The 24,791-nt window shown below is 37.1% G+C and overlaps 1 protein-coding gene across 1 annotated transcript in view; it reads left to right on the top strand.

Annotated features, from left to right (window-relative positions):
- Window positions 1–24,791, top strand: part of UBE2R2 (ubiquitin conjugating enzyme E2 R2) — a 91,116-nt gene that overhangs the window by 46,551 nt on the left and 19,774 nt on the right. The window contains exon 2 of the mRNA XM_079705728.1: window positions 18,754–18,840. Within this exon, the coding sequence (XP_079561854.1) occupies window positions 18,754–18,840 (87 nt within the window). The remainder of the gene's footprint in view (window positions 1–18,753; window positions 18,841–24,791) is intronic.

Below are 24,791 nucleotides of genomic sequence, written 5' to 3'. Positions count from 1 at the left end.
GGCCACTCTTCAACGCAGTGCACGGGCCTCTCACTATTGTGGCCTCTCTTGTTGCGGAGCACAGGCTCCAGACGCGCAGGCTCAGTAATTGTGGCTCATGGGCCCAGTTGCTCCGCGGCATGTGGGATCTTCCCAGACCAGGGCTTGAACTCGTGTCGCCTGCATTGGCAGGCAGATTCTCAACCACTGCGCCACCAGGGAAGCCTTCACCTTGACTTTCAAACTGTTTCGATCCTAAGCCTTTTCAGATTTATCTATACACAAGAGCTTGCTTCAACCCCTCATTCTCTCCCATTCTCTCCCCCCTATCCTGTTAGGTTTCAGCCTTCTACCAGTCTGCTAAATTCATCTTTTTTCATATTGCAATATTCTCTCAATATCTGGTCCACTGTCCTCTTATATTTTCTTTATCCTTTTGATTTTTTTTTTTTTTTTCGCGGTACGCGGGCCTCTCACTGTTGTGGCCTCTCCTGTTGCGGAGCACAGGCTCCGGACGCGCAGGCCCAGCGGCCATGGCTCACGGGCCCAGCCGCTCCGTGGCATGTGGGATCTTCCCGGACGGGGGTACGTACCCGTGTCCCCTGCATCGGCAGGCGGACTCTCAACCACTGCGCCACCAGGGAAGCCCTATCCTTTTGATTTTATATATATCTTTATTCTTCTTATGGTCTTTTTGTTAGGGTTTCAGAAGAGAGTAGAGGTGAATACTTAAGTTTCTTCTTCTGTGTTCAAACCACAATTAGTATTGACTTTTAAATAATTTTAGGTTAGAAAGTATTATTTCCTGTACTTGAAAGTCATATTAGGTATTATTTAGTTTATAAGGTAGTATTTAGTCTTGTGTGTGTGCATGTGTGAGAGAAATAACTCAGCTAGCTGATTAGACTGGTGAGATTGTTAACCTTTTATGCTTTAACTATGCAAAAAATTGACTAATTGTTGAAAGGCATGCAAGCTGTTTTGCTTATAGTAGTATACAGTGACTTAAGAATTTTTTGTCGTTCAGAATTGTTCCTTAATAAGAGCTAAATCCTTAAAGGGGTAGCTTTTTTCATTTTTTTTACATATAAGTTAGGAAGTCTTGGGTCATATTCTGTTTTATACTACTCTGAGGCTAAGACACTAACTTTTTAAGGCACTAATACTGCTCATTTAGATTTTTTTTTTTTTGGAACTCATGGAATAATCGCATATAGTAAAAGCTAACCTATTCATTCATTGCAGATAAAATACTTATGCACTTTCACATATCTACCTGTAGTACATTACTGAGTGATGTAAATAACAGTTGATGTAGTACCTGATGTATCTTCAGAATCCTCTCAGGAAGGCTAGGTTAGATTTAGAAAGATGGCTTACCATTATTTTGAGGTAGTGCTCTTTATTCTCCTATAAAATGTCTTCTTACTGTTATATTCTAATCAGAGATTAAAGAAAATATGAAGACAGTTACCAGGGGAACAGGTGAAGGCAATAATTATACTTCGTTAAGCTTAGGTTTTTGGAAATTGATGATCTATAATAATACGGTATAAATGTTAAATTTCTAATTATAATTATTACTAAACTATTGTATTCCACTCTAGGACTATGCCATGTAATAGTCTATTTTCTTTACATTTCAGTTTATAGAAGAGTTCATTTTAATGCCTTTTAAAAATACACTATGAGTTATGGTGCCTGTATTTGGGAGCAGAAATGCAAATACTTTGAAAACCATTTAGCCTTTATAAATTCTTACTTTGAAAATGTTCATTATCTTATCAGTATATGTAATTGCTACTATAGTGTCGCTTTGTGTATTTTATCTCTTGGTAGATTAGTACCTGCCCTAAGCTGACACACTTGGATCCTCATGAAAACAGCTGAACTAGGAAGGACAATTTATATTTAAATTTGTTAAGGCTCATTGCCCAAGTTTAGTTTAGAATTCCTGCCCTACCTTGACAGTTTTAGACCCTTGAGAATATCCCTGTTTTAACATGGAAGGTCATCATAAAATCTTAAGACTGGGATGGACTTGTAGATACTGTTTTTCTTTTTATGTCTTTATTTTGGAAAACTTATTAGAACTAGGACTTTTTCCCCTATGTTTTTGTGTGACATAGAAGACCTTATTTAAGCTTTTTTTTGTTTTACAGAATGATTTTTGTATTCAGTAAAACACAATTTGATTATTTAAAAATAAATTTAATGTTTAGCATATAATCCTTGTGGGTGTTCAAGCTATTTTATTTTAATATAATTGCATTTTAGGAATGCAGATTTTCCAAGTAATTTTGCCAAAGAAAATTCTCTTAATTGGGAATAACACTTTCATGACATGCCAAATATTGATACATAAGCCTCTTTTTCTCCTGACATCTTAGCCTTTGGTATAAGTTTGTATTTTATTGCCTCTGATTCCTAATGGCTTTTCCCTAACATTTTTCTATCATTAGTTAGGTCTCAAACAGCAAGTACCATTTTGAGAGAGTGAGGATGCAACGTCTCGTTATGTTGGCATGGCATAATATTCCATAGCACTCTTTGGCTAAGTAAAAGCATTGCTGCCAATACCTTTTCTAAATGAGTTCTTGTATGTCACATGTGTTCATTATTGAATTCATATGTGTTTGAAATCAGAATTTTCACAGATCCGTGGTTGTATAACATCAATACCCATTTTTTACTTGTTTGTCATGTCTGACACCTACTTTTTCTCTTTCTGGGGGTGGTGTGGTAAAAGAGAATATGAGTTGACTCAGTGTTAAGTTTTAACAAGCTATTCTTCGGTAATTAGATAATGCAAGATAAGATCTAGTTTCTGTCCTCTGCAATTTTAGTGAGGATCTATTTTCTGTAGTTGAGAAATTTTTGATTTTGAAAAAAGATTACAAGTAATTATATTAAGCTTTATTATTATTTGACAGAGTAAAATATGGTTTAGTGAAGAAAGGGGTTTTAAATCTTTTCATTCTGTTGTTTCTTCTCCAGATGATTGTCACTGGAGGTATGTTTGTTGATCTGCTTTCACCTTTGGTAATAAAATGTTGTTGCTTGTCATTTGATATGAGAAACAGAGCCAAGAGTTAGCAATTTGCTCCTTTTCCTCTTTTGCCATTGCCACTATCAAAATCTAGACTTTTCCCCCCTTCATATCTGGTGAGTTAATTTAAACCCCTTCAGCTGTCATGCATACCCTTATCAAATACCTCCTTGTTCATTATGCCAGTCTCCTGCTCGAGAAACTGTAGTGTCTTTCTTGGTGTTTAGTTAGGTAGGAATGCAGAAGATAGTATATGTAGGCAGAATACTATTAGATTCCTTTTCTTCTTTTGATAAACTTGATGCTTCGCATATATTTCTCTATGCTTGGCTGAATTATATGCTGTATACTCTGACTTCCCACTGGTATATACAAAAAAATTTACAAATATTTATATTTGTAAAAATTGCTGACTCATTTTGCATATAGGAGTGGTTTTCTATCTAAATTTCTCAAAGTCCTGGTGAGTCCATGAAAAGTCTGCTAAGTAGTAGAATGTATTTCTCTGTTTTTGGCTTGTTCACATCCTTTACCTGTTTTACTATAGACAGGTTTGTCTTTATGCTTTGATTTAGAAGCATTCTTTATGTAAGTATATTAACCTTTTGTCAGAAGTTATATACATCTTCCCTAGTTTGTGGTTTTGCCTTTAACCATATTTATGGTGTATTTTGCTGTGTCATGTGGAATTGTTTAATTTTCATGTTATAAAATTCATCAATCATTTCCTTTAGCGTTTTTTTTTTTTTTTTTTTGCGGTGCACGGGCCTCTCACTGTTGTGGCCTCTCCCGTTGCGGAGCACAGGCTCCGGACGCGCAGGCTCTGCAGCCATGGCTCACAGGCCTAGCCACTCCGCGGCATGTGGGATCTTCCCGGACCGGGGCACGAACCCGTGTCCCCTGCATCGGCAGGCGGACTCTCAACCACTGCGCCACCAGGGAAGCCCTCTATTTTTAATTTTTTAAGGAACCACCCTATTGTTTTCCATAGTGGCTGCACCATTTTACATTCCTACCAGCACTGCATGAAAAGTGTTTCCAGTTTCTCCACATCCTCACCAACATTTATTTTGTTGTTTTGATTTGTAAATAGCCATCCTAATGGCTATAAAGTGGTATCTCATTGTGGTTTTGTGGTTTAGTCATTATGTTTCCTTAATGACTGTTGCTGTTGAGCATCTTTTCCTGTGCTTATTGGCCATTTGTAAATTTTCTTTGGAGAAATGTCTAGTTGTCTTTTGTCTGATTTTTAATCCTGTTGTTGTTGAGTTGTATGTAGTTCACTATATATATTTTGGATATTAATCCCTCATCAGATATATGATTTGTAGATATTTTCTCCTATTCTGTGGGTTGCCTTTTCACTCTGTTGATAGTGTCATTTGATGAAACACTTATTTATTTATTTATTTATTTATTTATTTATTTATTTATTTTTATTTGGCTGTGTCGGGTCTTAGTTGTGGCATGCGGCATCTTTGCTTTGGCATGTGGGATCTTTTGTGGCGCACAGGCTTCTCTCTAGTTGTGACGTGCAGGCTTAGTAGTTGCGGTGTGCGGGCTTAGTTGCCCTGTGGCATGTGGGATCTTAGTTCCCCAACCAGGGATAGAACCCATGTCCCCTGCATTGGAATGTGGGTTCTTAACCACTGGACCACCAGGGAAGTCCCTTGATAATGTCATTTGATACATAAACATTTTTAATTTTGATATAGTCCAATTTACATTTTTTTCTTTTGTTGCTGTGCTTTTGATGTCATGTCCTAGAAATCATTGCCAAACTGAGTGTCATGAAGCTCTTCCCATTTTCTTCTAAGAGTTTTATAAATTTACGTGTTATAGGTCTTTGATCCATTTTTGAGTTAATATTCGTCTATGGTGTAACGTAAGGGTCCAATTTCATTCTTTTCCATATAGATACCCAGTTTTTCTGTCATTTGTTGAAAAGACTGTACCTTCCCCATTGAATGCTTGGCACCCTTGTCAAAAATTATTCGATCATAGGGCTTCCCTGGTGGCGCAGTGGTTGAGAGTCCGCCTGCCGATGCAGGGGACACGGGTTCGTGCCCCGGTCTGGGAAGATCCCACATGCCGCGGAGTGGCTAGGCCTGTGAGCCATGGCTGCTGAGCCTGCGCGTCCGGAGCCTGTGCTCCGCAACGGGAGAGGCCACAACAGTGAGAGGCCCGCGTACCGCAAAAAAAAAAGAAAAAATTATTCGATCATGTAAGTGAGGGTTTATTTTTGGGCTTTCTGTTGTGTTCCATCAATGTGAATGTCTTTATGCCAATATCACATTGTCTTGATTACTGTAGCTTTATATTAAGTTTTGATATCAGGAAGTATGAGACCTCCAAACTTTGTTCTTCTTTTGCAAGATTGTTTTAGCTGTTTGGAGTCCTTTGAGGTTCCATATGAATTTTAGGATGACTTTTTCTATTTCTGCAAAAATCATAATTGGGATTTTGATAAGGATTGCATCTCATCTGTAGATCGCTTTCGGTAGTATTGACAGCTTAACAATATTAAGTCTTCTAACCCCATGAACATGGGTTGTCTTTCCATTTGTTTGTGTCATCTTTAATTTCTTTCAGCAGTGTTTTGTAGTTGTCAGTGTATAAGTCTTTCACCTTTGGTTAAGTTTATGCCTAAGTATTTTATTCTCTTTTTTTATATAAATACTTTATTACAAAAATACATGTGAGAATAGAGCATCGTACAGCATACATTTTATTTCTTCCTTTTATTTATTTATTTTTTTGGCTGTGCTGTGGGGTATGTGAGATCTTAATTCCCTGAACAGGGATCGAACCTGTGCGCCCTACAGTGGAAGCACAGAGCCCTAACTAGTGGACTGCCAGGGAATTCCGTATGCCTAAGTATTTTATTCTTGCTGTTATTGTAAACAGAGTTATTTTCTTAATTTCCTCTTTGAATTCATTGCTATTGTATACTTTTTTTTCACAAGTGATTTTTAGATGTTGATTTTTACATCTTGCAATATTGCTAAATTTGTTTATTCTGTTTTTGTTTTGTGTGGAATCTTCAGGGTTTTCTATTTATAAGATCATCTCTGCAAACAGATAATTTTTTCTAATTTGGAAATTTGGGTGCCTTTTATTTATTTTTTCTTGTCTAATTGCTCTGGTTAGGAATTCCAGAGTGAAGATATACTTCTGTGTTTTCATCTAGAAACCTTTATAGTTTTAGTTTTGCAGTTAGATCTGTGATCTATCTGTAAATGATGTGAGACAAGGGTCAAGGTTAATTTTTCTATGTGGATATCCAGTTGCTCTAGTACCATTTATTGAAAACACTGTCCTGTCACCCACTGAATTGTAGTGTTGTTTTCATTGTAAACTAGGTGATTCTGTATATATCTGTTTTTGGATACTCTCTTCTGTACCATTTTTCTGTTTGTCTAGCCTTGTACCAATAACAGTCAATGACTATAGCGTATGGTAAGTCTTGTAACCTAGTAGTGTATTTTGGGAACAAAAAGGCTTTACTTTCTAAGCTGAAAGAAACATTTTTATATTATTCTGTTAAAAAAATAGAGGACTACCAGTATTAATTAATACTGAGAGTTACTTCTCCTTAATTGTCAGAAGTTTACTTTTAAGAGTCCAGGGGACTTCCCTGGTGGTCCAGTGGTTAGGACTCCGTGCTTCCACTGCAGGGGACACGGGTTTGAACCCTGGTCAGGGAACTAGGATCCCACATGCCCCGTGGTGCAGCCAAAAAAAAAAAGAGTCCAGAAGGAGCATCAGGGATTTCCTGTTATTTATATTTCATCTTAACTTTAGAATAATTATATTAAGTATTATAGTAATTCTAAATTAACTTTTTATATTGAGATTTGTAATCAATAAAGACATAATTTCTTGACTTTAAAGCCTGTGGCACATATTATAGCATCACTAGGTATAGCTATTCAATATATTAATTACATACTGTTAATGAACTATTTAAGTTTGTACTGGTGGTTGGCAGACTTTTGAAACTTGGAGCAAGTTAATAAGAAAACATGTTTTGATTGCTTTTGCTGTCATGTTGGAAACATATCCAATAGCAGATGTGAGCTGATGACATAGCAGAAAAGCTCAGCAGTGGGAGTATCCTCATTTCACACTATCTTCAGGCACTAATCCAAATGCAACAGCAACTCTACATTTGTTGTCAGGTGACCTATTACCAAATATAGTTGTGTTTAGGACTGGGAAGCTTTTTCTTAACTTACTCATATTAATAACCAGGTAGCAGGAATAATTAGAATATATTTCTCTATTCATATTTGTTTTTTGTTATGGTATAGCTGAAATTCCATATGAAAATAATTAGTGGGATAACAAAATTACTTTAATGTTGCACATTGGGTTAGCAAAATTTTGTCCTAAGCTGATGTATACTTCATTTCCATATATTAATGTTATCTAAATTCGTTTTTGGTGTTATGCATTTTAGTGTTTCTTTTTCTTTGCCCAGAAGTTTTTGGTTTTTGTAATGTGTCACATCTGGGGAGAAGATTCTTTAAAGAAGAAAAGTATTCTTTAAAGAAACAGGGAAACGTTATAATGAGAGCACATTAAGTTAAAAAGACGAGAGGAGCTAAGGAGTATAAGAAAGAATGGGCAGAAAAGCTAGAGCATGAGGAGACAGTGGAATTGGTGAAGCCCAGTAAATAACATGGTTAGACAAAATGATAAACATTGGGGAGATGCTTCTTGGTAGACAGAAATGTGGACTGGAAGATAATCTGTTCCTAAGTTAAAAGTCATCTGCATTTGTGGCTGTACATGCATCTCACCTTTTAATTTTACAACTGAGTGATGAAATGAAATGATGCATATGAAGCATTTAACCCAATGCCTACCATTTAGTACATACGTTTTATTTATTTATTTATGTATTTATGGCTGCATTGCGTCTTCGGTGCTGTGCGTGGGCTTCCTCTAGTTGTGGAGAGTGGGGGCTACTCTTCGTTGCGGTGTGCAGGCTTCTCATTGCTGCAGCTTCTCTTTGTTGCCCAACACGGCCTCTAGGCACGAGGGCTTCAGTAGTTGTGGCTCGCGGGCTCAGTGGTTGTGTCTCGCAGGCTCTAGAGTGCGGCACACGGGCTTAGTTGCTCCGTGGCATGTGGGATCTTCCCGGACCAGGGCATTGAACCCATGTCCCCTGCATTGGCAGGCGGATTCTTAGCCACTGTGCCACCAGGGAAGTCCCAGTATCAGTGGTTTTCAACAGTGATATGTTGAATGATTAAATAAATGAAAATATTAACATAAATGCTCAGTGTGTGAATAACTAAACATAGATGTCTGGTGAGTTCAGTGATTTCATTAAGAGTAATGAAAGAGTACTTCATTAGGAGTAACCTGAGCATTTTAGAGAAAGCATATGTGGTAATGGCACAGAAAATATTTTGGAGATACTTCTTAGGTGTTTGCACGTTAGTCAAGAAAGATATAAGGAGCTGCCTTAAAAAAGAGTCAGAGTCTAAATTACTTGTAAAACAATTTGTATGTTTTAAGGTGTGACTTTTCAGATTTATTTCCCATATTTCTTGATACAGTCATATATGAAATTTAAAACTGTACTTCATGAATAAATTTGTAAAAGGTATAAAAGACAACTCTTCAGTACTTAAACCAAAAATCACAAAGCTGAGTTTATTGCTTACTTAAGAGTTTTGCTGGTCAAATCACAGTCTCTACACATAGAGCAGACTGCTGATCTTATATAGGGTTTTTGAGAAGTGTTAAGTTTAAGGATTGGTGGATTTTTCACAGTCTTTGTGGGGTTGGCATCAGCTGTGGAAGCATGGGTACTTGGCTGAGACCATTACTGATTGGTTGGTATTCAGAAGTGTGTTCGTGGACAGGAGTGTGCTCCCAGTTGGCTGGCTTTCAGAAACAAGGGACCGTTACTGATAGGTTGGCTTGCCAAAACATACTCACCAATAAAAGTTGTTTAAATGGGTTTAAAGTTGGTTCTTGTTCCATGCCTACAGAACTGTCAGGTATTGCTTAAGCAATTTAAAACTGATTCTGATTATATATAGAATGGATAAAAACAAGGTCCTACTGTATGTATAGCACAGGGAACTATATTCAGTATCCTGTGATAAACCATAATGGAAAAGAATATAAAAAAAGTGTGTGTATATACAAATAAATATATATATGTGTATACACACATATATGTAACTGAATCACTTTGTTGTACAGCAGAAATTAACAAAACATTATAAATCAACTATATTTCATTTTAAAAAACTCATTCTGGTGGCTCTTTGTTACTGTGGCAACAGAACAATCTATCTTTTGCTGCTAGCATATGAACTCCTTTTTACTCTTGGAGATCAAGGATTGTCCAGTTCTTCACAACTGTTGTTGATTCTTCTTGAAGATGAGGTTTGATCTTTGTCTCCTTACAAGTGAAATCTGATTTTCTTTTCAAGTGTCTATAAGCATCTTTACCCCTTTATCCAAAGGAAGAGTCATTTCCCCCAACATTATTTGAAACTTTCTCCTGCTTATTTGAAATGTTGCCTTTATTGTTTTCTGAATAACTTATTCTATATCATTGATCTGTGTGTAGTTTCCTCCTTTAATAGCATCTTTTTAGGATGTTTTTCTATCTGCTAGTGTGAACCCCTCCCTGTTATTGGTTTTTATCAAAAACAGTATTATTTTCAAGTATTTTCTCTTTCACATGAACTTTATTATCACCTTGCCAAGTTCCATCATGTTCACTTGGTTAATAGTGGCATCTATTGCTATCATAATGGTATGATTATGCTAGTTACGCAAAGCACTGTAACGCTTTTAAAAAATAATTGTATGTTAGTCATCTCATTTCTTAAGCTTTTTGTATGTTTGAAATTTTCCATAATATCAAATTAGAAATAGGAGTCCAGTAAACTCTTTGTGTACCCATCACTCAGCATCCATAATTAACTCATAGCAAATATGTTTAATCTATACCTTATCTACTCCTCTTCACATTATTTTGTAACTGATTTCAGACATCATATCATTTCACTTGTGAATATTTCAGAATGTATTTCTAAAATATAAGAGCCTCCTTTAAAAAAGTAACCACAATGCTATTATTACAGCTGAAAAAGTTAATTCCTTAGTATCCAGTCAGTGTTCACATTTCCCTTGTTCCTTGTTATAAACTTAAAATAAGTTTATAGTTTGTTCAAATCATACCCTAAGATTTACTAGGATTGGGAATGGATAAGAGCAAGTTTTATACTTAATTAAACTTAAAAATTTTTCACCGATATAATTATGAGCTAACATAATTAGCTCCCCGACCAAGGATTGAACCTGGGCCACGGCAGTGAAAGCGCTGAGTTCTAACCACTGGACCTCCAGGGAACTCCCGGGCATAATACTTTTAAAAATCAAAAATAGTTTTTGACTTTATCCTGGAGATGCTACTTTTTAAAATTTTGTGGCGATAAGTAGTGTTCAAGGTACAGAGGTAAAGATAAAAGCTCAAAATATTAGTAGATACTTAGAGAAAATATAGAAACCCAATTAACAATAGTAAGTAATTAATGTTTATTAATTATATATAAGTAAAAAGTAATTAGGATTTGTAAAGCTCTTAGAAAAGTGGTTCCATAAGATTCAAGTTCTTAGGTTGGGAAGAATCTCTCTAGTTGTCTTTTCTAAAGCTGGTAGTGTTATAATCAAAAGGCAGGTAAGTAAAAGCTATAAAACAAAGCGAAAATGAGCAGTCTATAAAAGAGGCTTTTTTTTTTTTTTTGCGGTACGCGGGCCTCTCACTGCTGCGGCCTCCCCCATTGCGGAGCACAGGCTCCAGACGTGCAGGCCCAGCGGCCATGGCCCACGGGCCCAGCCGCTCCGCGGCATATGGGATCCTCCCAGACTGGGGCACAAACCCGTGTCCCCTGCATCGGCAGGCGCACCCCCAACCACTGCGCCACCAGGGAAGCCCTGAGGTTTTTTATTAAAGAAGGTTTTCTGACATATAACCTCTGCCAGTTTAATTTGCAGTTTTTAAACAGAACTCTTACATATATTTTATTATATGTTAAACACTGTTCTAATGCATTTTATACAAGCATTTACTCATTTAATTCTCATACCAAGCTGTTTAATAAGTACTATAAGCTTTATTTTACTGATGAGGAAACTGGAGACACAAATAACTTCAAAAAACAGCTAATGAATGGCAGAGCCAGGATTCAAACCCAGGCAGTCTAGCTTCTTGAGTGGATGTTCTTTACTACTCTTTCAAATTGGTGCATGTCATACGTTCTTTATGAATTTTCGTGCAACCATTCCTAGTTACTCTGCAAAGATTTCTTTTAATATAGTTAGTAGTCTAGGAGGACATTTTTGGGGACCTAAAGATTTGACTAACAATACTAAATTTTATTGACTATTTATTTTTAAAAAGGATAATCTGATTTCCCATAGAAATATGTTAAAGGAGGTTACATTTTCAACGATCAGAGTTCCAATTTTGTATGGAAATTTTTACAATCCTGTTTTATTCAGATATGCATTATATAACTATGTCATCATTACTAAAGCTTTCTAAAGTATATGCATATTCTGGAGATGAGGCTGATTAAATGAAAAAGAGGAAACCACTCCTAACTTCTTTCTGTCTTTTATCCGATTCAATCCATCTTTTACGGTGCTGTCATAGAGTCATTTATTCTAAAATAGACATCTTGCCTTTGATTTTCGTTTCCTTTTTTTTTTTTTTTTTTGCGGTATGCGGGCCTCTCACTGTTGTGGCCTCTCCCGCTGCGGAGCACAGGCTCCGGACACGCAGGCTCAGCGGCCATGGCTCACGGGCCCAGCCGCTCCGCGGCACGTGGGATCCTCCCGGACCGGGGCACGAACCCGTGTCCCCTGCATCGGCAGGCGGACTCTCAACCACTGCGCCACCAGGGAAGCCCTTCGTTTCCTTTTTTAAAAAATTTATTTATTTATTTATGGTTGTGTAGGGTCTTCATTGCTGTGCGCAGGTTTTCTGCAGTCGCGGCGAGCAGGGACTACTCTTGCAGTTCACTGGCTTCTCATTGTGGTGGCTTCTCTTGTTGCGGAGCATGGGCTCTAGGCGCACGGGCTCAGTAGTTGTGACCTACAGGCTTAGTTGCTCTGTGGCATGTGGGATCTTCCTGGACCAGGGCTTGAACCTGTGTCCCCTGAATTGGCAGGTGGATTCTTAACCACTGCACCACCAGGGAAGTCCCTGATTTTCTGACTTTATGTAGTTTCCCACTAAAACACCTAAACAAGGCTTCAACCTACCTTCATCCAGTCTTCTATCTCCTATAGTTACCACCAGGCATCCCACTAGCCATACCTGACCACTCCACATTCTTTGCACCTGGTGCCTTGCTATTTCCTCTGCTTTTATCCACCCAGGGACCTACTCAAACAACACCTAGCCATGGTACCAATACTTTGTAGGCTTTCAAAGTGTACAATTCAGTGTTTTTTTATTCACCAGGTCATACAGCCATCACCACCATCTAACTCCAGTTTATTTCATCACCTCCAAAAGAAACCTCATATCCATTAGCAGTCATGCTCAGTTCTCCCCTACCACCCCTAATGTCCTTTTATTATTCCTGTATACAATTCAGAATCCTGATTGCATTTAGTTGTCATGTCTCCTTAGTTTCCTCCAATATTTGATGGTTTCCCCATCTTTCTTTTTTTTTCATGACCTTGACAGTTTTGAAAAGAAGTGGTCAGGTATTATGTAGAATGTCCCTCCATTTGGGTTTGTCTGATGTTTGTCTCATCATCAGACTGGGTTATGGGTTTTGGGGTAAGAGCACCACAGAGATGAGCTGCGTTTCTCAGCACATCTTATAAGGGAGGTCATGATTTCAGCGACTTAACACCAGTGGTGTTAACCTTGATCACTTGGTTAAGGTGTTGTCTGCCAGGTTTCTCTATGATAAAGTTAGTATGTCTTCCTTTCCATATTCTTAGGAAGTGAGTCATTCAGCCTAGACCACACTCAGGGAATTAAACTCCACCTCCTTAATGGGATATATCTACATATATTATCTGGAGGAAGATAATATATGCTGTGAAGAAGATTTGTCCCTTCCCCAATATTTTTTCATTCAATAATTTATACCAATATGTACTCATTCACATTTATTTTATACCTTGGGTTATCCTCCAGTACTATGAATTGCTTTACTTTTGGCCAGTAGGGGCTCTTTCAGGTTGGCTCCTGTGGCTTTTTGTTGTTGTTTGCTTTTTTTTGTTTGTTTTTTGTTTTTGACATGCCTCCATATTTTTTCTGTAGCATTTCCTTACTTTCAGGCACTATAAGATGCTCCATGCCCATCTTGTATTTTCCTTGCCCTACATGTAGAATCAAGTATTTCTCCAAAGAGCCTTGTTTCTTTTTATTAGAAAATGGTATTTTGAAACCAAGATCTGAGGAACTGGGTATTCTTGTTGCTATTGGGGTGTGACTGCTTTTGGACTCCAGTTTTTTGTTTGCTTTAATTTTTATTTATTTATTTTTAAAGATTTATTTATTATTTATTTTTGGCTGCATCGGGTCTTAGTTGCAGCATGTGGGCTCTTCGTTGCGATGCACAGGCCGCTCTCTAGTTGTGGCATGCAGGTTTTCTCTTCTCTAGTTGTGACGCTTGGGCTTCTTTAGTTGTGGCGTGTGGGTTTTCTCTTCTCTAGTCGTGGTGCGCAGGCTCCAGGGCACGTGGGCTCTGTAGTTTGCGGCACGCAGTCTCTCTAGTTGAGGCACATGAGCTCAGTAGTTGTGGTGCACGGGCTTAGTTGCCCTGGGGCATATGGGATCTTAGTTCCCTGACCGGGGATGGAACCCGCGTCCCCTGCATTGTAAGCATTGTAAAGCGGATTCTTTACCACTGGACCACCAGGAAAGTCCCTGGTTTTTTTTTTTTTAATAAGCAGCTTTATTGTGATTTTAATGTATATATACAATTCACTCATTTAAAGTACACAATTCAGTGGTTTCTAGTATATTCATAAAATTGTGCAACCATCACCATAATCAATTTTAGAGCATTTTCCTCATCCCAAAAGCCCTATACGTTTTAATAGTCACCTCTGTTTCCTCCCAGTTTACCCCCAGCTGTAGGCAAATACTAATCTCTTCTGGACATTTCATAAATAATATGGTCTTTTGTGACTGACTTCTTTCACATAGCTAATGTTTTTGAGGTTCATCCACATTGTAACATATATCAATACTTTATTCTTTTTTTTTTTTTTTTTGGCTGCACCACGTGGCATGTGGGATCTTCCCTGGCCAGGGATCGAATCTGCACCCCTTGCAGTGGAAGCTCGGAGTCTTAACCACTGGACCACCAGGGAGGTCCAGTACTTCATTCCTTTTAACTGCCACATAATATTCTAGTGTATGGATATATACCACCTTTTGTTCATTCATTTCCTCAGGTGATGGACATTTGGGGTTGTTCTACATTTTGTCTATTATGCTGCTGTGAACATTTCTGTACAAGTTCTTATGTGGATGTAATGTTTTCATTTCTCTTGGACATATACCTGGTAGTGGACTTGCGTGGTACATGGTTAACTATGTTTATTCTTTCAAGGAAATGCTAGACTGTTTTTCAAAGTGGCTATACCATTTTGATCCCTTCCAGCAATGTATAAAGCGTTCTAATTTCATGACATCCTGGCCAAACATTTTGTTTGTTTGTTTGTTTAATTAATTAATTAATTTACTTTTGGCTCTGTTGGGTCTGTTGCTGCGCGTGGGCTGTCTCTAGTTGAGGCGAGTGGGGGCTACTCTTTGTTGCAGTGCATGGGCTTCTCACTGCTGTGGCTTCTCTTGTTGCAGAGCAAGGGCTCTAGGTGTGTGGGCTTCAGTAGTTGTGGCTTGCGGGCTCTAGAGCGCAGGCTCAGTAGTTGTGGCACACAGGCTTAGTTGCTCCGCAGCATGTGGGATCTTCCCGGACCAGGGCTCGAACCTGTGTCCCCTGCATTGGCAGGCAGATTCTTTTTTTTTTTTTTTTTTTAAATTTTTTTTTTATTAGTTTCTGCTTTATAACAAAGTGAATCAGTCATACATATACATCTGTTCCCATATCCCTTCCCTCATGCATCTCCCTCCCTCCCACCCTCCCCATCCCACCCCTCCAGGCAGTCACAAAGCACCCAGCTGATCACCCTGGGCAGGCAGATTCTTAACCACTGTGCCACCAGGGAAGCCCTGTGCTCATTTTTAAATTGAGTTAATTCTCTTTATTATTGAGTTATAAGCATTCTTTACATATTCTGGGTACATGTCCCTTATCAGATAAATGATTTGCAAGTATTTTCTCCCATTCTGTGGGTTGTCTTTTCATTTTCGTTATGGCGTCTTTTATTCCTTCTGGTATTCCTATTACATGTATCTTACACTTCTTGTAGTTGTCCCACACTCCTTGGATATTCTGTTCTGTTTTCACCCCCCAGTCTTTGTTCTCTTTACTTTTCTGTTTTCGAGGATTCTATTGATAATATCCTCTAGTGCAGAGGTTTTTTCCCTTAGCTGTGTCAGTCTTACTAAGCCCATCAAAGGCATTCTTCAGTGTTTTTATCTCTAGCATTTGTCTTTGGTTCTTTCTTAGGATTCCCATCTCTCTGCTTACATTGCCTATCTGTTTTTGCATGCTGTCTACTTTGTCCACTAGAATCCTTAGAATATTAATCATAGTTGTTTTAAATTCCCAGTCTAATAATTCCAACATCTTTCCCATGTCTGGTTGTGATAATTGCTCTGTCTCTTCATTTGTGATTTTTCCTTTAGGTATGCCTTATAATTTTTTCATGTTAGTTAGCTGTGATGTACTGGGTAAAAGGAACTGCTATAAATGCCTTAGTAATATGGTGGTGAGGTGTGAGGGGAAGGGGAAGAGTTCTGTTCTCCTATGATTAGTTTTCAATCTTTTTAATGAGGCTTTGCCTCTGGACTGTGAACTTTTCAAGAGTTTCTCAGTTTTTCCTCACCCCTTAGGTGGGATATTAGGGCTGGAGTTTTTTCGTAAGATGTTATGGAGAAACCCTAATGAACTTTTGGCCAACCCAATATTTCTCTTTCCCTAGGTCAGTTAGGCTCTGACAATATCCTAGCAAGTTAGGCTGTAACTGGTTTCTCCTGAAGGCAGGCCTTGTTAAAATACAGAGTCCGTTGGTGTATTTCAAAGGATTTAACTCCATTCTTTTGCATGTGAATATCCAGTTGTCTCAGCACAATTTGTTGAAAAGGCCTTTCCCCCCATTAAATTGGCCTTATATGAGTACCAGACTGTCTTGATCACTATAGATTTGTCGTGTTTTGAAACTGGAAAGTGTGAGTTGTCTAACTTTGTCTTTATTTTTCAAGATTGTTTTGGCTATTCTGGGTCCCATGAGTACCAGCTTTTCCATTTCTGTAAAGAAGGCAACAGGGGTTTCCATACAGTGATGCTGAATCTGTAGATAAGCTTGAGGAGGATTACCATCTTAACAGTATTGAGTCTTGCAATCCATGAACATATAATATCATGGATATTTAACATTTATTTAAGTCTTTAATTTCTTTTAAAAATGTTTTGTACTTTTCAGAGTGTAAGTTTTGTGTTTCTTTTATTATATTTATTCCTAAGTATTTTATTCTTTTTGATGCTATTATAAATGGAATTTTCTTAATTTCATTTTCAGTTTGTTCAGTGCTGCAGTGTAGAAATATAAATGCCGGTATGTTGATCTTTTATCTTGCAATTCTGCTGAATTTGTTATTCTAATATATTTAGTGGGTTCCTTTTGAATTTTCTATATACAGGAATATCTAATTTGCAAATAAAAATAACTTTGCTTCTTACTTTCCAACCAAGATGCGTTTTATTTCATTTCCTTGCCAGCTGGCCTGACTAGCATCTCCAGTACAGTGTTGAGTAGAAGTGGTGAGAGTGGACATCCTTGTCTTATTTCTGAAATTATTTCACCACTAAGTATAATGTTAGTTATAGTTTTGTTTACTACATTTCCTTTTTCAAGTTGAGGAATTTACCTTGTATTCCTAGTTTGTTGGGTGTTTTCAGTCATGAAGGGGTATTGAATTTTTGAGTTATTTCTTAGTGGTTACCCTCGGGATTACAATCAACATCATATAACTGTATATAAGTTCAGTTAATAACCATCTTAATTTCAATGGTATACAGAAACTTTGCTCCTATGTAACTCTGATCCCTCCCCTTTATTTTGTTTTTTATTGGAAAACAAATTCCTTCTTTGTGTATTTTTTGCCTTTCAATAGATTTATAATTATTATACTATGTAATTATCTTTTAAATTAGGAAAAAAGTTATAAACAAAAAGTACATTTATTGTTTCTTTCATATTTATCCTATACTTACCCTATGTTTTGATTTGTGCTCTTCCTTCTTGTTGTTTCATGTACTGGCTAGTGTCCTTTCATTTCAGCCTGAAGGACTCCCTTTAGTGTTTCCTTTTTTTTTTTTTTTTTTAATTTATTTAATTAATTAATTTATTTTTGGCTGGGTTGGGTCTTCGTTGCTGTGCACGGGTTTTCTCTGGTTGTGGCAACCGGGGGCTCCTCTTCGTTGAGGTGCATGGGCTTCTCATCGCGGTGGCTTCTCATTGCAGAGCACGGGCTCCAGGTGCGCGGGCTTCAGTAGTTGTGGCATTCAGGTTCAGTAGTTGTGGTTCACTGGCTCTAGAGCGCAGGCTCAGTAGCTGTGGCGCATGGGCTTAGTTGCTCCGCAGCATGTGAGATCTTCCCGGACCAGGGCTCAAACTTGTGTCCCCTGCATTGACAGGCGGATTCTCAACCACTTACCGCGCCACCGGAGAAGTTCTGCAGACAGAATTTTTGAGGATCCTGACTCTGCCATTTTCACTGCTGTCCTTAGCTTATTTATTCTTACCTTGTTCTTTCATTCCCTTCTTCACTCCCTTTTACTAGTACTGTTAGATGAGAATTTGTCTGGATTTTTTCATATGTGAAATGTGGGATGCTGCCAAGGACATTCACTGTAGCAGTATTTACAATAGCAAAAGAGTGAAAAACAACCCAGCTGTTCCAAAATAAGGAAGTAGTTTTTTTTTTTAATGGTTCATCTATATATTTGTATGATGGAACATTATGCACATACTAACAATCATATATACAAAGGAAAATGTTTATGATATGATACAGATGGAAAAAACAGAGTATAAAATAAAGTATATTCAAGTTTTTGAAAATAAGTTTTGTAAAGAGATAAGCATATATAAGCATCAAAAACTCTTGGAGGAGCCATATCAAAATGGAAGCATTTGTTACTTCTGGGTGGTAAACGGTGTTAAGTAAAACAAATTATCTTTGTTCTGTATTATGTACCATAAGGTTGTATTAATTATTTTTTGTTATTAAAATAAAATGTACCCATTAATGTGACACACATATTAAACTGTTTTTCATTCGTGTGTTCAATTATATAACTGTTGAGCTTTGGCAATTTAACATTAATTTTTATAAATATTTAAAGAGATAGTTAGAACACATGCTAATAATAACCCTGGCATTGGGGATAACAGAATATATATGAGCTATTTTAATCTCCATAGTCTACTGTGTAGAAAGGAGTTTTGTTGCGCTGGAGTATATCAGGGTGAATTGTTAGATGAATAACCCTGTAGTCTTACTAGCATTTCATTCTTTTTCTTTTCAGGCGCATATTAAATTTCCTATTGACTACCCATATTCACCACCTACCTTCAGATTCTTGACCAAAATGTGGCACCCCAACATTTATGAGGTAAGAGATGTCTATCATGAATTTCTCTGAAGATTTATTTAAGATACTATCCTTTAAAATAGCCTCCATAGCTCGGTATGCTGTGGTAGTTATGCTGTAGCCACAGAGAAGTATTCATGGTTTCCCATTTTTGGTTAGCAGTCTGTAGTTGAATTGCTCAAAAATTGAGGGTAGTTTTTTAATACCAGTGTATATTATGGTTAATTTAAGGTTGAGGCTTTAAACCTTTGCTGCTCATTGCTAAGATTATAATTCATATTTGTTAACATTTGCATTTTTTTAATTTAGTAGATAAAGTCATACAAACTTATTTGTGTACCTATCCTCTAGCTTCACAGCAAGGGTTTGTTTGTTGCTTTGATCAGAGATTCAGCTTTGGGACAGGAGGGTGTGGGAATTTATACTATATTTGTACTGGTGTCCTTTAAGGAGTTGCTGCATACCAGTTGAGAGCCTCTTTTGGAATAAATCCAAGGTTAGGTTCTTCTACTAGACAGTGCCTGGAAAAATAATTTGTAGCTTTTTTGATGAAATGTACTTAGCTTTGTGCTAATTTATAAGGATTCTGGAACAACGCATTATGTTTCTCAGGATATATGACAAGGCCCACTAAAATATCCTTTGAGTCTATCCTAAAGTCTACTCCTTTACCATCCTGTAATCTTTTTCATTGCAGTAGTGCTGTGAAGTTGTAGCTGAGGCCAAGGCATTAAAATTGTTTTTTAAAATTTGCAACCTTAGTCATAGTTCTTTTTTTGGTCAGGTGGTTATTGGCAAGCACCTTTGCTCCAGAAACAGAGTTACAGAGCCTTTAAAATGCTTATAGGCAAGGGATGGAGAACTTACTCTGTAGTCCTGAATTTGGATCTCAGTCTATAAATGAGCACACTGGGGTAGCTTTATTATTTTTCACAACCTGCTTTTTCTGTCAGTCATTATCTTCATTTTTCTTTCCTTCTTAAAACAGGACAAACTAGTGTTCAAAAGGTGATGCATAGTAACATTTCCAGAAATAGGTTCCCAGAATATTGTTTTCTTTAGTATCTTTAGTATTTGACGTAATCATAATACAAATAAACAACAATGAATATGTTGTACTATTCTATATAACAAAGTTATCCTGTTGTAGGGAGAGACTATAGAAATAATTCACTGTTCATAAGTTCAAACTGGGTTTAATACACATAGAAATATTTTTCTGTCCCTGTCCATTTAATAATCAAAAATTCTTGCCTTCAGAACTATGTGGTATAAAAGCAACTATACTCCAATAAAAATTAATTTAAAAAAATTAAAAGGGGGCCTCCCTGGTGGCGCAGTGGTTGAGAGTCCGCCTGCCGATGCAGGGGATACGGGTTCGTGCCCCGGTCTGGGAGGATCCCATATGCCGCGGAGCAGCTGGGCCCGTGAGCCATGGCTGCTGAGCCTGCGCATCCGGAGCCTGTGCTCCGCAACGGGAGAGGCCACAACAGTGAGAGGCCCGCGTACCACAAAAAAAAAAAAAAAAAAAAAAAAAAAAAAAAAAAAAAATTAAAAGGAACATGAATTCAAGAAAAAAAACCCAACTATGTGGTATGTACAGATTTTTTAGATAGCAAAAGAGAAGTGAGAAGACTCAAGCTTTTGTCTTGCTACTGAGAACTAATTCACCTTAGAGCCATATATTCGCCTGTTTCCATCTCAGGTATCTAATTCTCAAACCCTTCTCAACAAAGAAGCAAAAAGGAAAAAAAAAAAAAAACAGAATAAAGGATTCAAAGCTCTTTCAGAAGAAGGTGTAGGTAGATACACTCCCCTTTCCACTGCTTTTTCACCACTTAGGTAGGCTATTTAGTTCTGTCTCTTAAGATTTAGCATTGGATCACTATTTTTAAAAATATTTTTCATATGCATAACAAAAATTTCAGCAGTAAAATAATACATGCATATCTTATAAATATGCAGTTGTTTTCCATGCCATAAAAGTTCTGTTTTTAAAGAAGTGTTAAGTCATAGTTAGGAATTAAATTTGATGTAATCAGATGAGTCACAAGAGACTCTTCTCACAAATTAATAATATGTTAATTTACTTTACTACATTCTGGAAATGGTATCAGAATTGAACTTTTTGAGGGCCCAAGTCAGTATTTGTGATTTTAGACATTAGGGCTCATGGTTCTTAGCCAAAGGGATATTCCAGGAAGTTGCTCTCTCCTCATCCATCTTATGTTTTCACCTAGAAACACAATGGACCTCAATGTCAAATTGCTCTGGTCACCAAATTGTTTACTGCAGTTATTTGTAATAGAACTGGGGATGAAATGGGGGAACAATGGCAACAATGTCAACAGCAACAAGACAAAAATACAAAAGGAAAAGCCTACTCAAATGCCAAAACATGTGAATTGATGAGTTTTTGTATCTTAATAACTTCATGAGTATTAAAAATATCATAAGGACTATTTTTGGTAGAAAATAGTTTATTTTATCAAGTTTTTAAAACTATAAGAGTTTTGGTTACAGTTTTATTAAATACATTCACAGACACATTACTGCAGCCCCCAAAGTTATAAATACTGCTGTGTTATATGAATGAATTTAATTAATTTAACATTTGTAATATCATTGCCACATTTGTGAAATTTATAAATACCAAGGGGAAGCTTGGAGAACAAAAGAAATTTAATATGAGCTTGTCATCAGTGATCATACTGCACAGTCTACTCCTTTTTGCTTCATAATATGTTGAGTGATCTCAATAATAGTTTCCTGGTTATGTTTGTTACTGTGTGCTCAGAAGTAGATAACCAATGAAGCCCATTTGCTTCACAAACCATGTATTAAAATGAGGTTTTTGTGGGCTTCCCTGGTGGTGCAGTGGTTGAGAGTCCGCCTGCCGATGCAGGGGACATGGGTTCGTGCCCCGGTCTGGGAAGATCCCACATGCCGCGGAGCGGCTGGGCCCGTGAGCCATGGCCGCTGAGCCTGCGCGTCCGGAGCCTGTGCTCCACAATGGGAGAGGCCACAACAGTGAGAGGCTCGCGTACCGCAAAAAAAAAAAAAAAAAAATGAGGTTTTTGTACACTCTTCACTGTGAACTTCAGAGCTGTGGCAACTCAGAATCTCACTGCTCTTAGTATGTATTTATTTAAATAATTTTTTTGGTAGACTAATAGACTAATAGTTAGAATAGTTTTAGTTTTGCCACAAAATTAAATGGAAATTATACAGAAGTATTTAGCATTTGATGATCCTTTTAGTACTAATGAGTTGTAGGACACAGTATGGCTCTTTCTTTTAAAAAATAATAAAGATGTTGGATGTTACAGATCATTTTTCCTGTATAGTGTTTACAGATGAATTTCACAGGTGTAGTCATGAAATAAATGTTACAGTAAGATGGTGTATTTTAGGATACTTGATAGCCAGTAGGAAAATATTTTACTGTTTTACGTAAGGTTCTAGCTCTGAAGAGTTATTCTTGTTTCTAGACTCAGATGATTCTCAAGGCATTATACTAATCTCTGTAGCTACTGACACTGCAAGGATATACCAATTTGGCTACTATTCCACTATCATTAGGGCATGGTATTCTTAAATGTTATTGTTTTAATAATGATTAAAAATAGATCCTACTGTTTTAATATAACTCCAGCTGCCATAACAAAATACCATAGATGCGGTGGCTTACAACAACAGAAATTAACTTTCTCACAGTTTAGGAAACATAGTTTCTACTGAAGACTCCTCCTGGCTTATCTCTGTGTCTTCATGTGGCTTGAGAGGAGAGAGAGCACAAGCTAGCTCTCTGGTGTCTCTTACAAGGTTTTTTTTAATTATTTATTATTTTTTTATTTATTAATTATTGGCTGCGTTGGGTCTTCGTTGCTGTGTGCGGGCTTTCTCTAGTTGTGGAGAGTGGGGGCTACTCTTCATTGCGGTACACGGGCTTCTCATTGTGGTGGCTTCTCTTTGTTGCAGAGCATGGGCTCTAGGTGCACGGGCTTCAGTAGTTGTGGCACACAGGCTCAGTAGTTGTGGCACATGGGCTTAGTTGCTCCATGGCACGTGGGATCTTCCCAGACCAGGGCTTGAACCCATATCCCCTGCATTGGCAGACAGATTCTTAACCACTGTGCCACCAGGGAAGTCCCTCTTAAAAGGTTTTAAAAAGGTTTTTGCCAAGTCTGCAGAGCAATTGCATTTTGGAATAGTAAAATTTAGGCTATGTAAGTGGAAAATGGGTCTAATTACATATAGTTTATGATCTTTGTATTTATTTATATGGTTGATAGGCCATTAGGAGTGAAGTGGATGAGACCCACAATCAGCGCTTCGAAAACTGAAAACTCAATGTGTCAAGAGGTCCTTTACAATAAAGCTGTAATTATAAATTATATTTTGAAATTACACAGAAAAGATCAGGTAAAAGCAAAGATACTGTGTCAGTTGGGAGTCTTCAAAGAAACAGAACCAATAGGATATATAGAGATATATGTAAGAGGAGGTTTATCATAGGAATCGGCTCACGTGGTTATGAAGACGAGAAATCCCACAGTCTGCCTTCTGCAAGCTATAGAGCCAGGAAATCTGGAATTATAATTCAGTTTGAGGCCGTAGGACTGGGAGCTGTTTGTATGAGTCCCGGAGTCCCAGGACCCAAGAACTAGGAGTTCAGATGTAGCAGCAGCCCAAGAAGAGAGAGAATTTGTCCTTCCTCTGCCTGTTTGTTCTGTTCAGGCCCTCAAAGAATTCGATAATGCCTATCACATCATCATGATGAGGGCAAGTCTTTTTTTACTCAATCTACTGATTCAAATACTAATCTTTTCCAGAAACACCCTCACAGATATACTCAGAAATAATGTTTTGCCAGCTATCTGAGCATCCCATAGCCCAGTCAAGTTGACACACAAAATTAACCATCACAGATAGCTCTCTTTTTCTACCATTCCCCCCTTGTCATCCACATTATGGTCCTTCTATACTCTGTGTACATCATTATGTTCTCAGGGGGTGTAATTTGACTGGCACTACACTTGAATCCTTGAAATAGCAAGTTGTTTATAGTAAGGGTTTACGCCCTTCTTATTTCATTACACGTAGTAAAATTATATTTAGATAGAAAAACAATGGTAGCCTAGCTGGTTCTGCTTCATCTCCTCTGATCATTTAACACACATTTTTCTCTCTAATTAAATTATTATTCTTTTCTCTGTTTAGTGGAATTATCTCAGAGCTTCTGTGGTATTTCCGTAATTTCTTTGAGAATTTATTTTAATGTTTTTTCCACCCAAGAATCAAATAATGAACCCCCCAAAATACATAAGGATTGATTACAAAGTTGGAATACTACATTCTCTGATGATCTTTCAAGACTAGGACAAACTGCTTTAGTTCATTATTCTTGAACTCATTTCATATAAATTTTACATACAGAGTTTCTAAATTATAAAATATTTAGAATACGTTTTGTTAAAATGCTTTGATTTCAATATCTATGTTATAAACATACTAAAGTATTAAGTTTAAACCCACTAATTTTTTTAAAATTTTGAAATAATTTTGGACTTAAGAGTTTCAAAACTAGTACAGAAAGTTCTCATATACGTACCTTTTACTCATATTCTTCTAATGTTAATATCTTTTACAACCATAGTACATTTATCAAAACCAAGAAATTAACTTTGGTACAATACTATTAAGTAAACTAGACTTCATTTGGAATAAAGTATGGCATGGGGAACCTAAAACATGTATTACTTGTCCTTAGCTAGGTGAGACAAACTCTGTTTCTGTATTGTGTTATTAAACCATCAGAAACAACATGCTTGAACTTTGATCTTAATTCACATAAAGGTGCTGAGTGCTGTGTTATAAGATTTTGTTATATTATCAGAATTTATTGTCTTCATTTTTTAAAATGAATTTGATGAACATTTTAAATTTACATAATTTTTACTCAGTTGTCT

The sequence above is a fragment of the Hyperoodon ampullatus genome (genome assembly GCF_949752795.1).
Source record: "Hyperoodon ampullatus genome assembly, chromosome: 6".
NCBI lineage: Eukaryota > Metazoa > Chordata > Mammalia > Artiodactyla > Ziphiidae > Hyperoodon > Hyperoodon ampullatus.
This window is presented reverse-complemented; position numbering and strand designations above follow the sequence as displayed.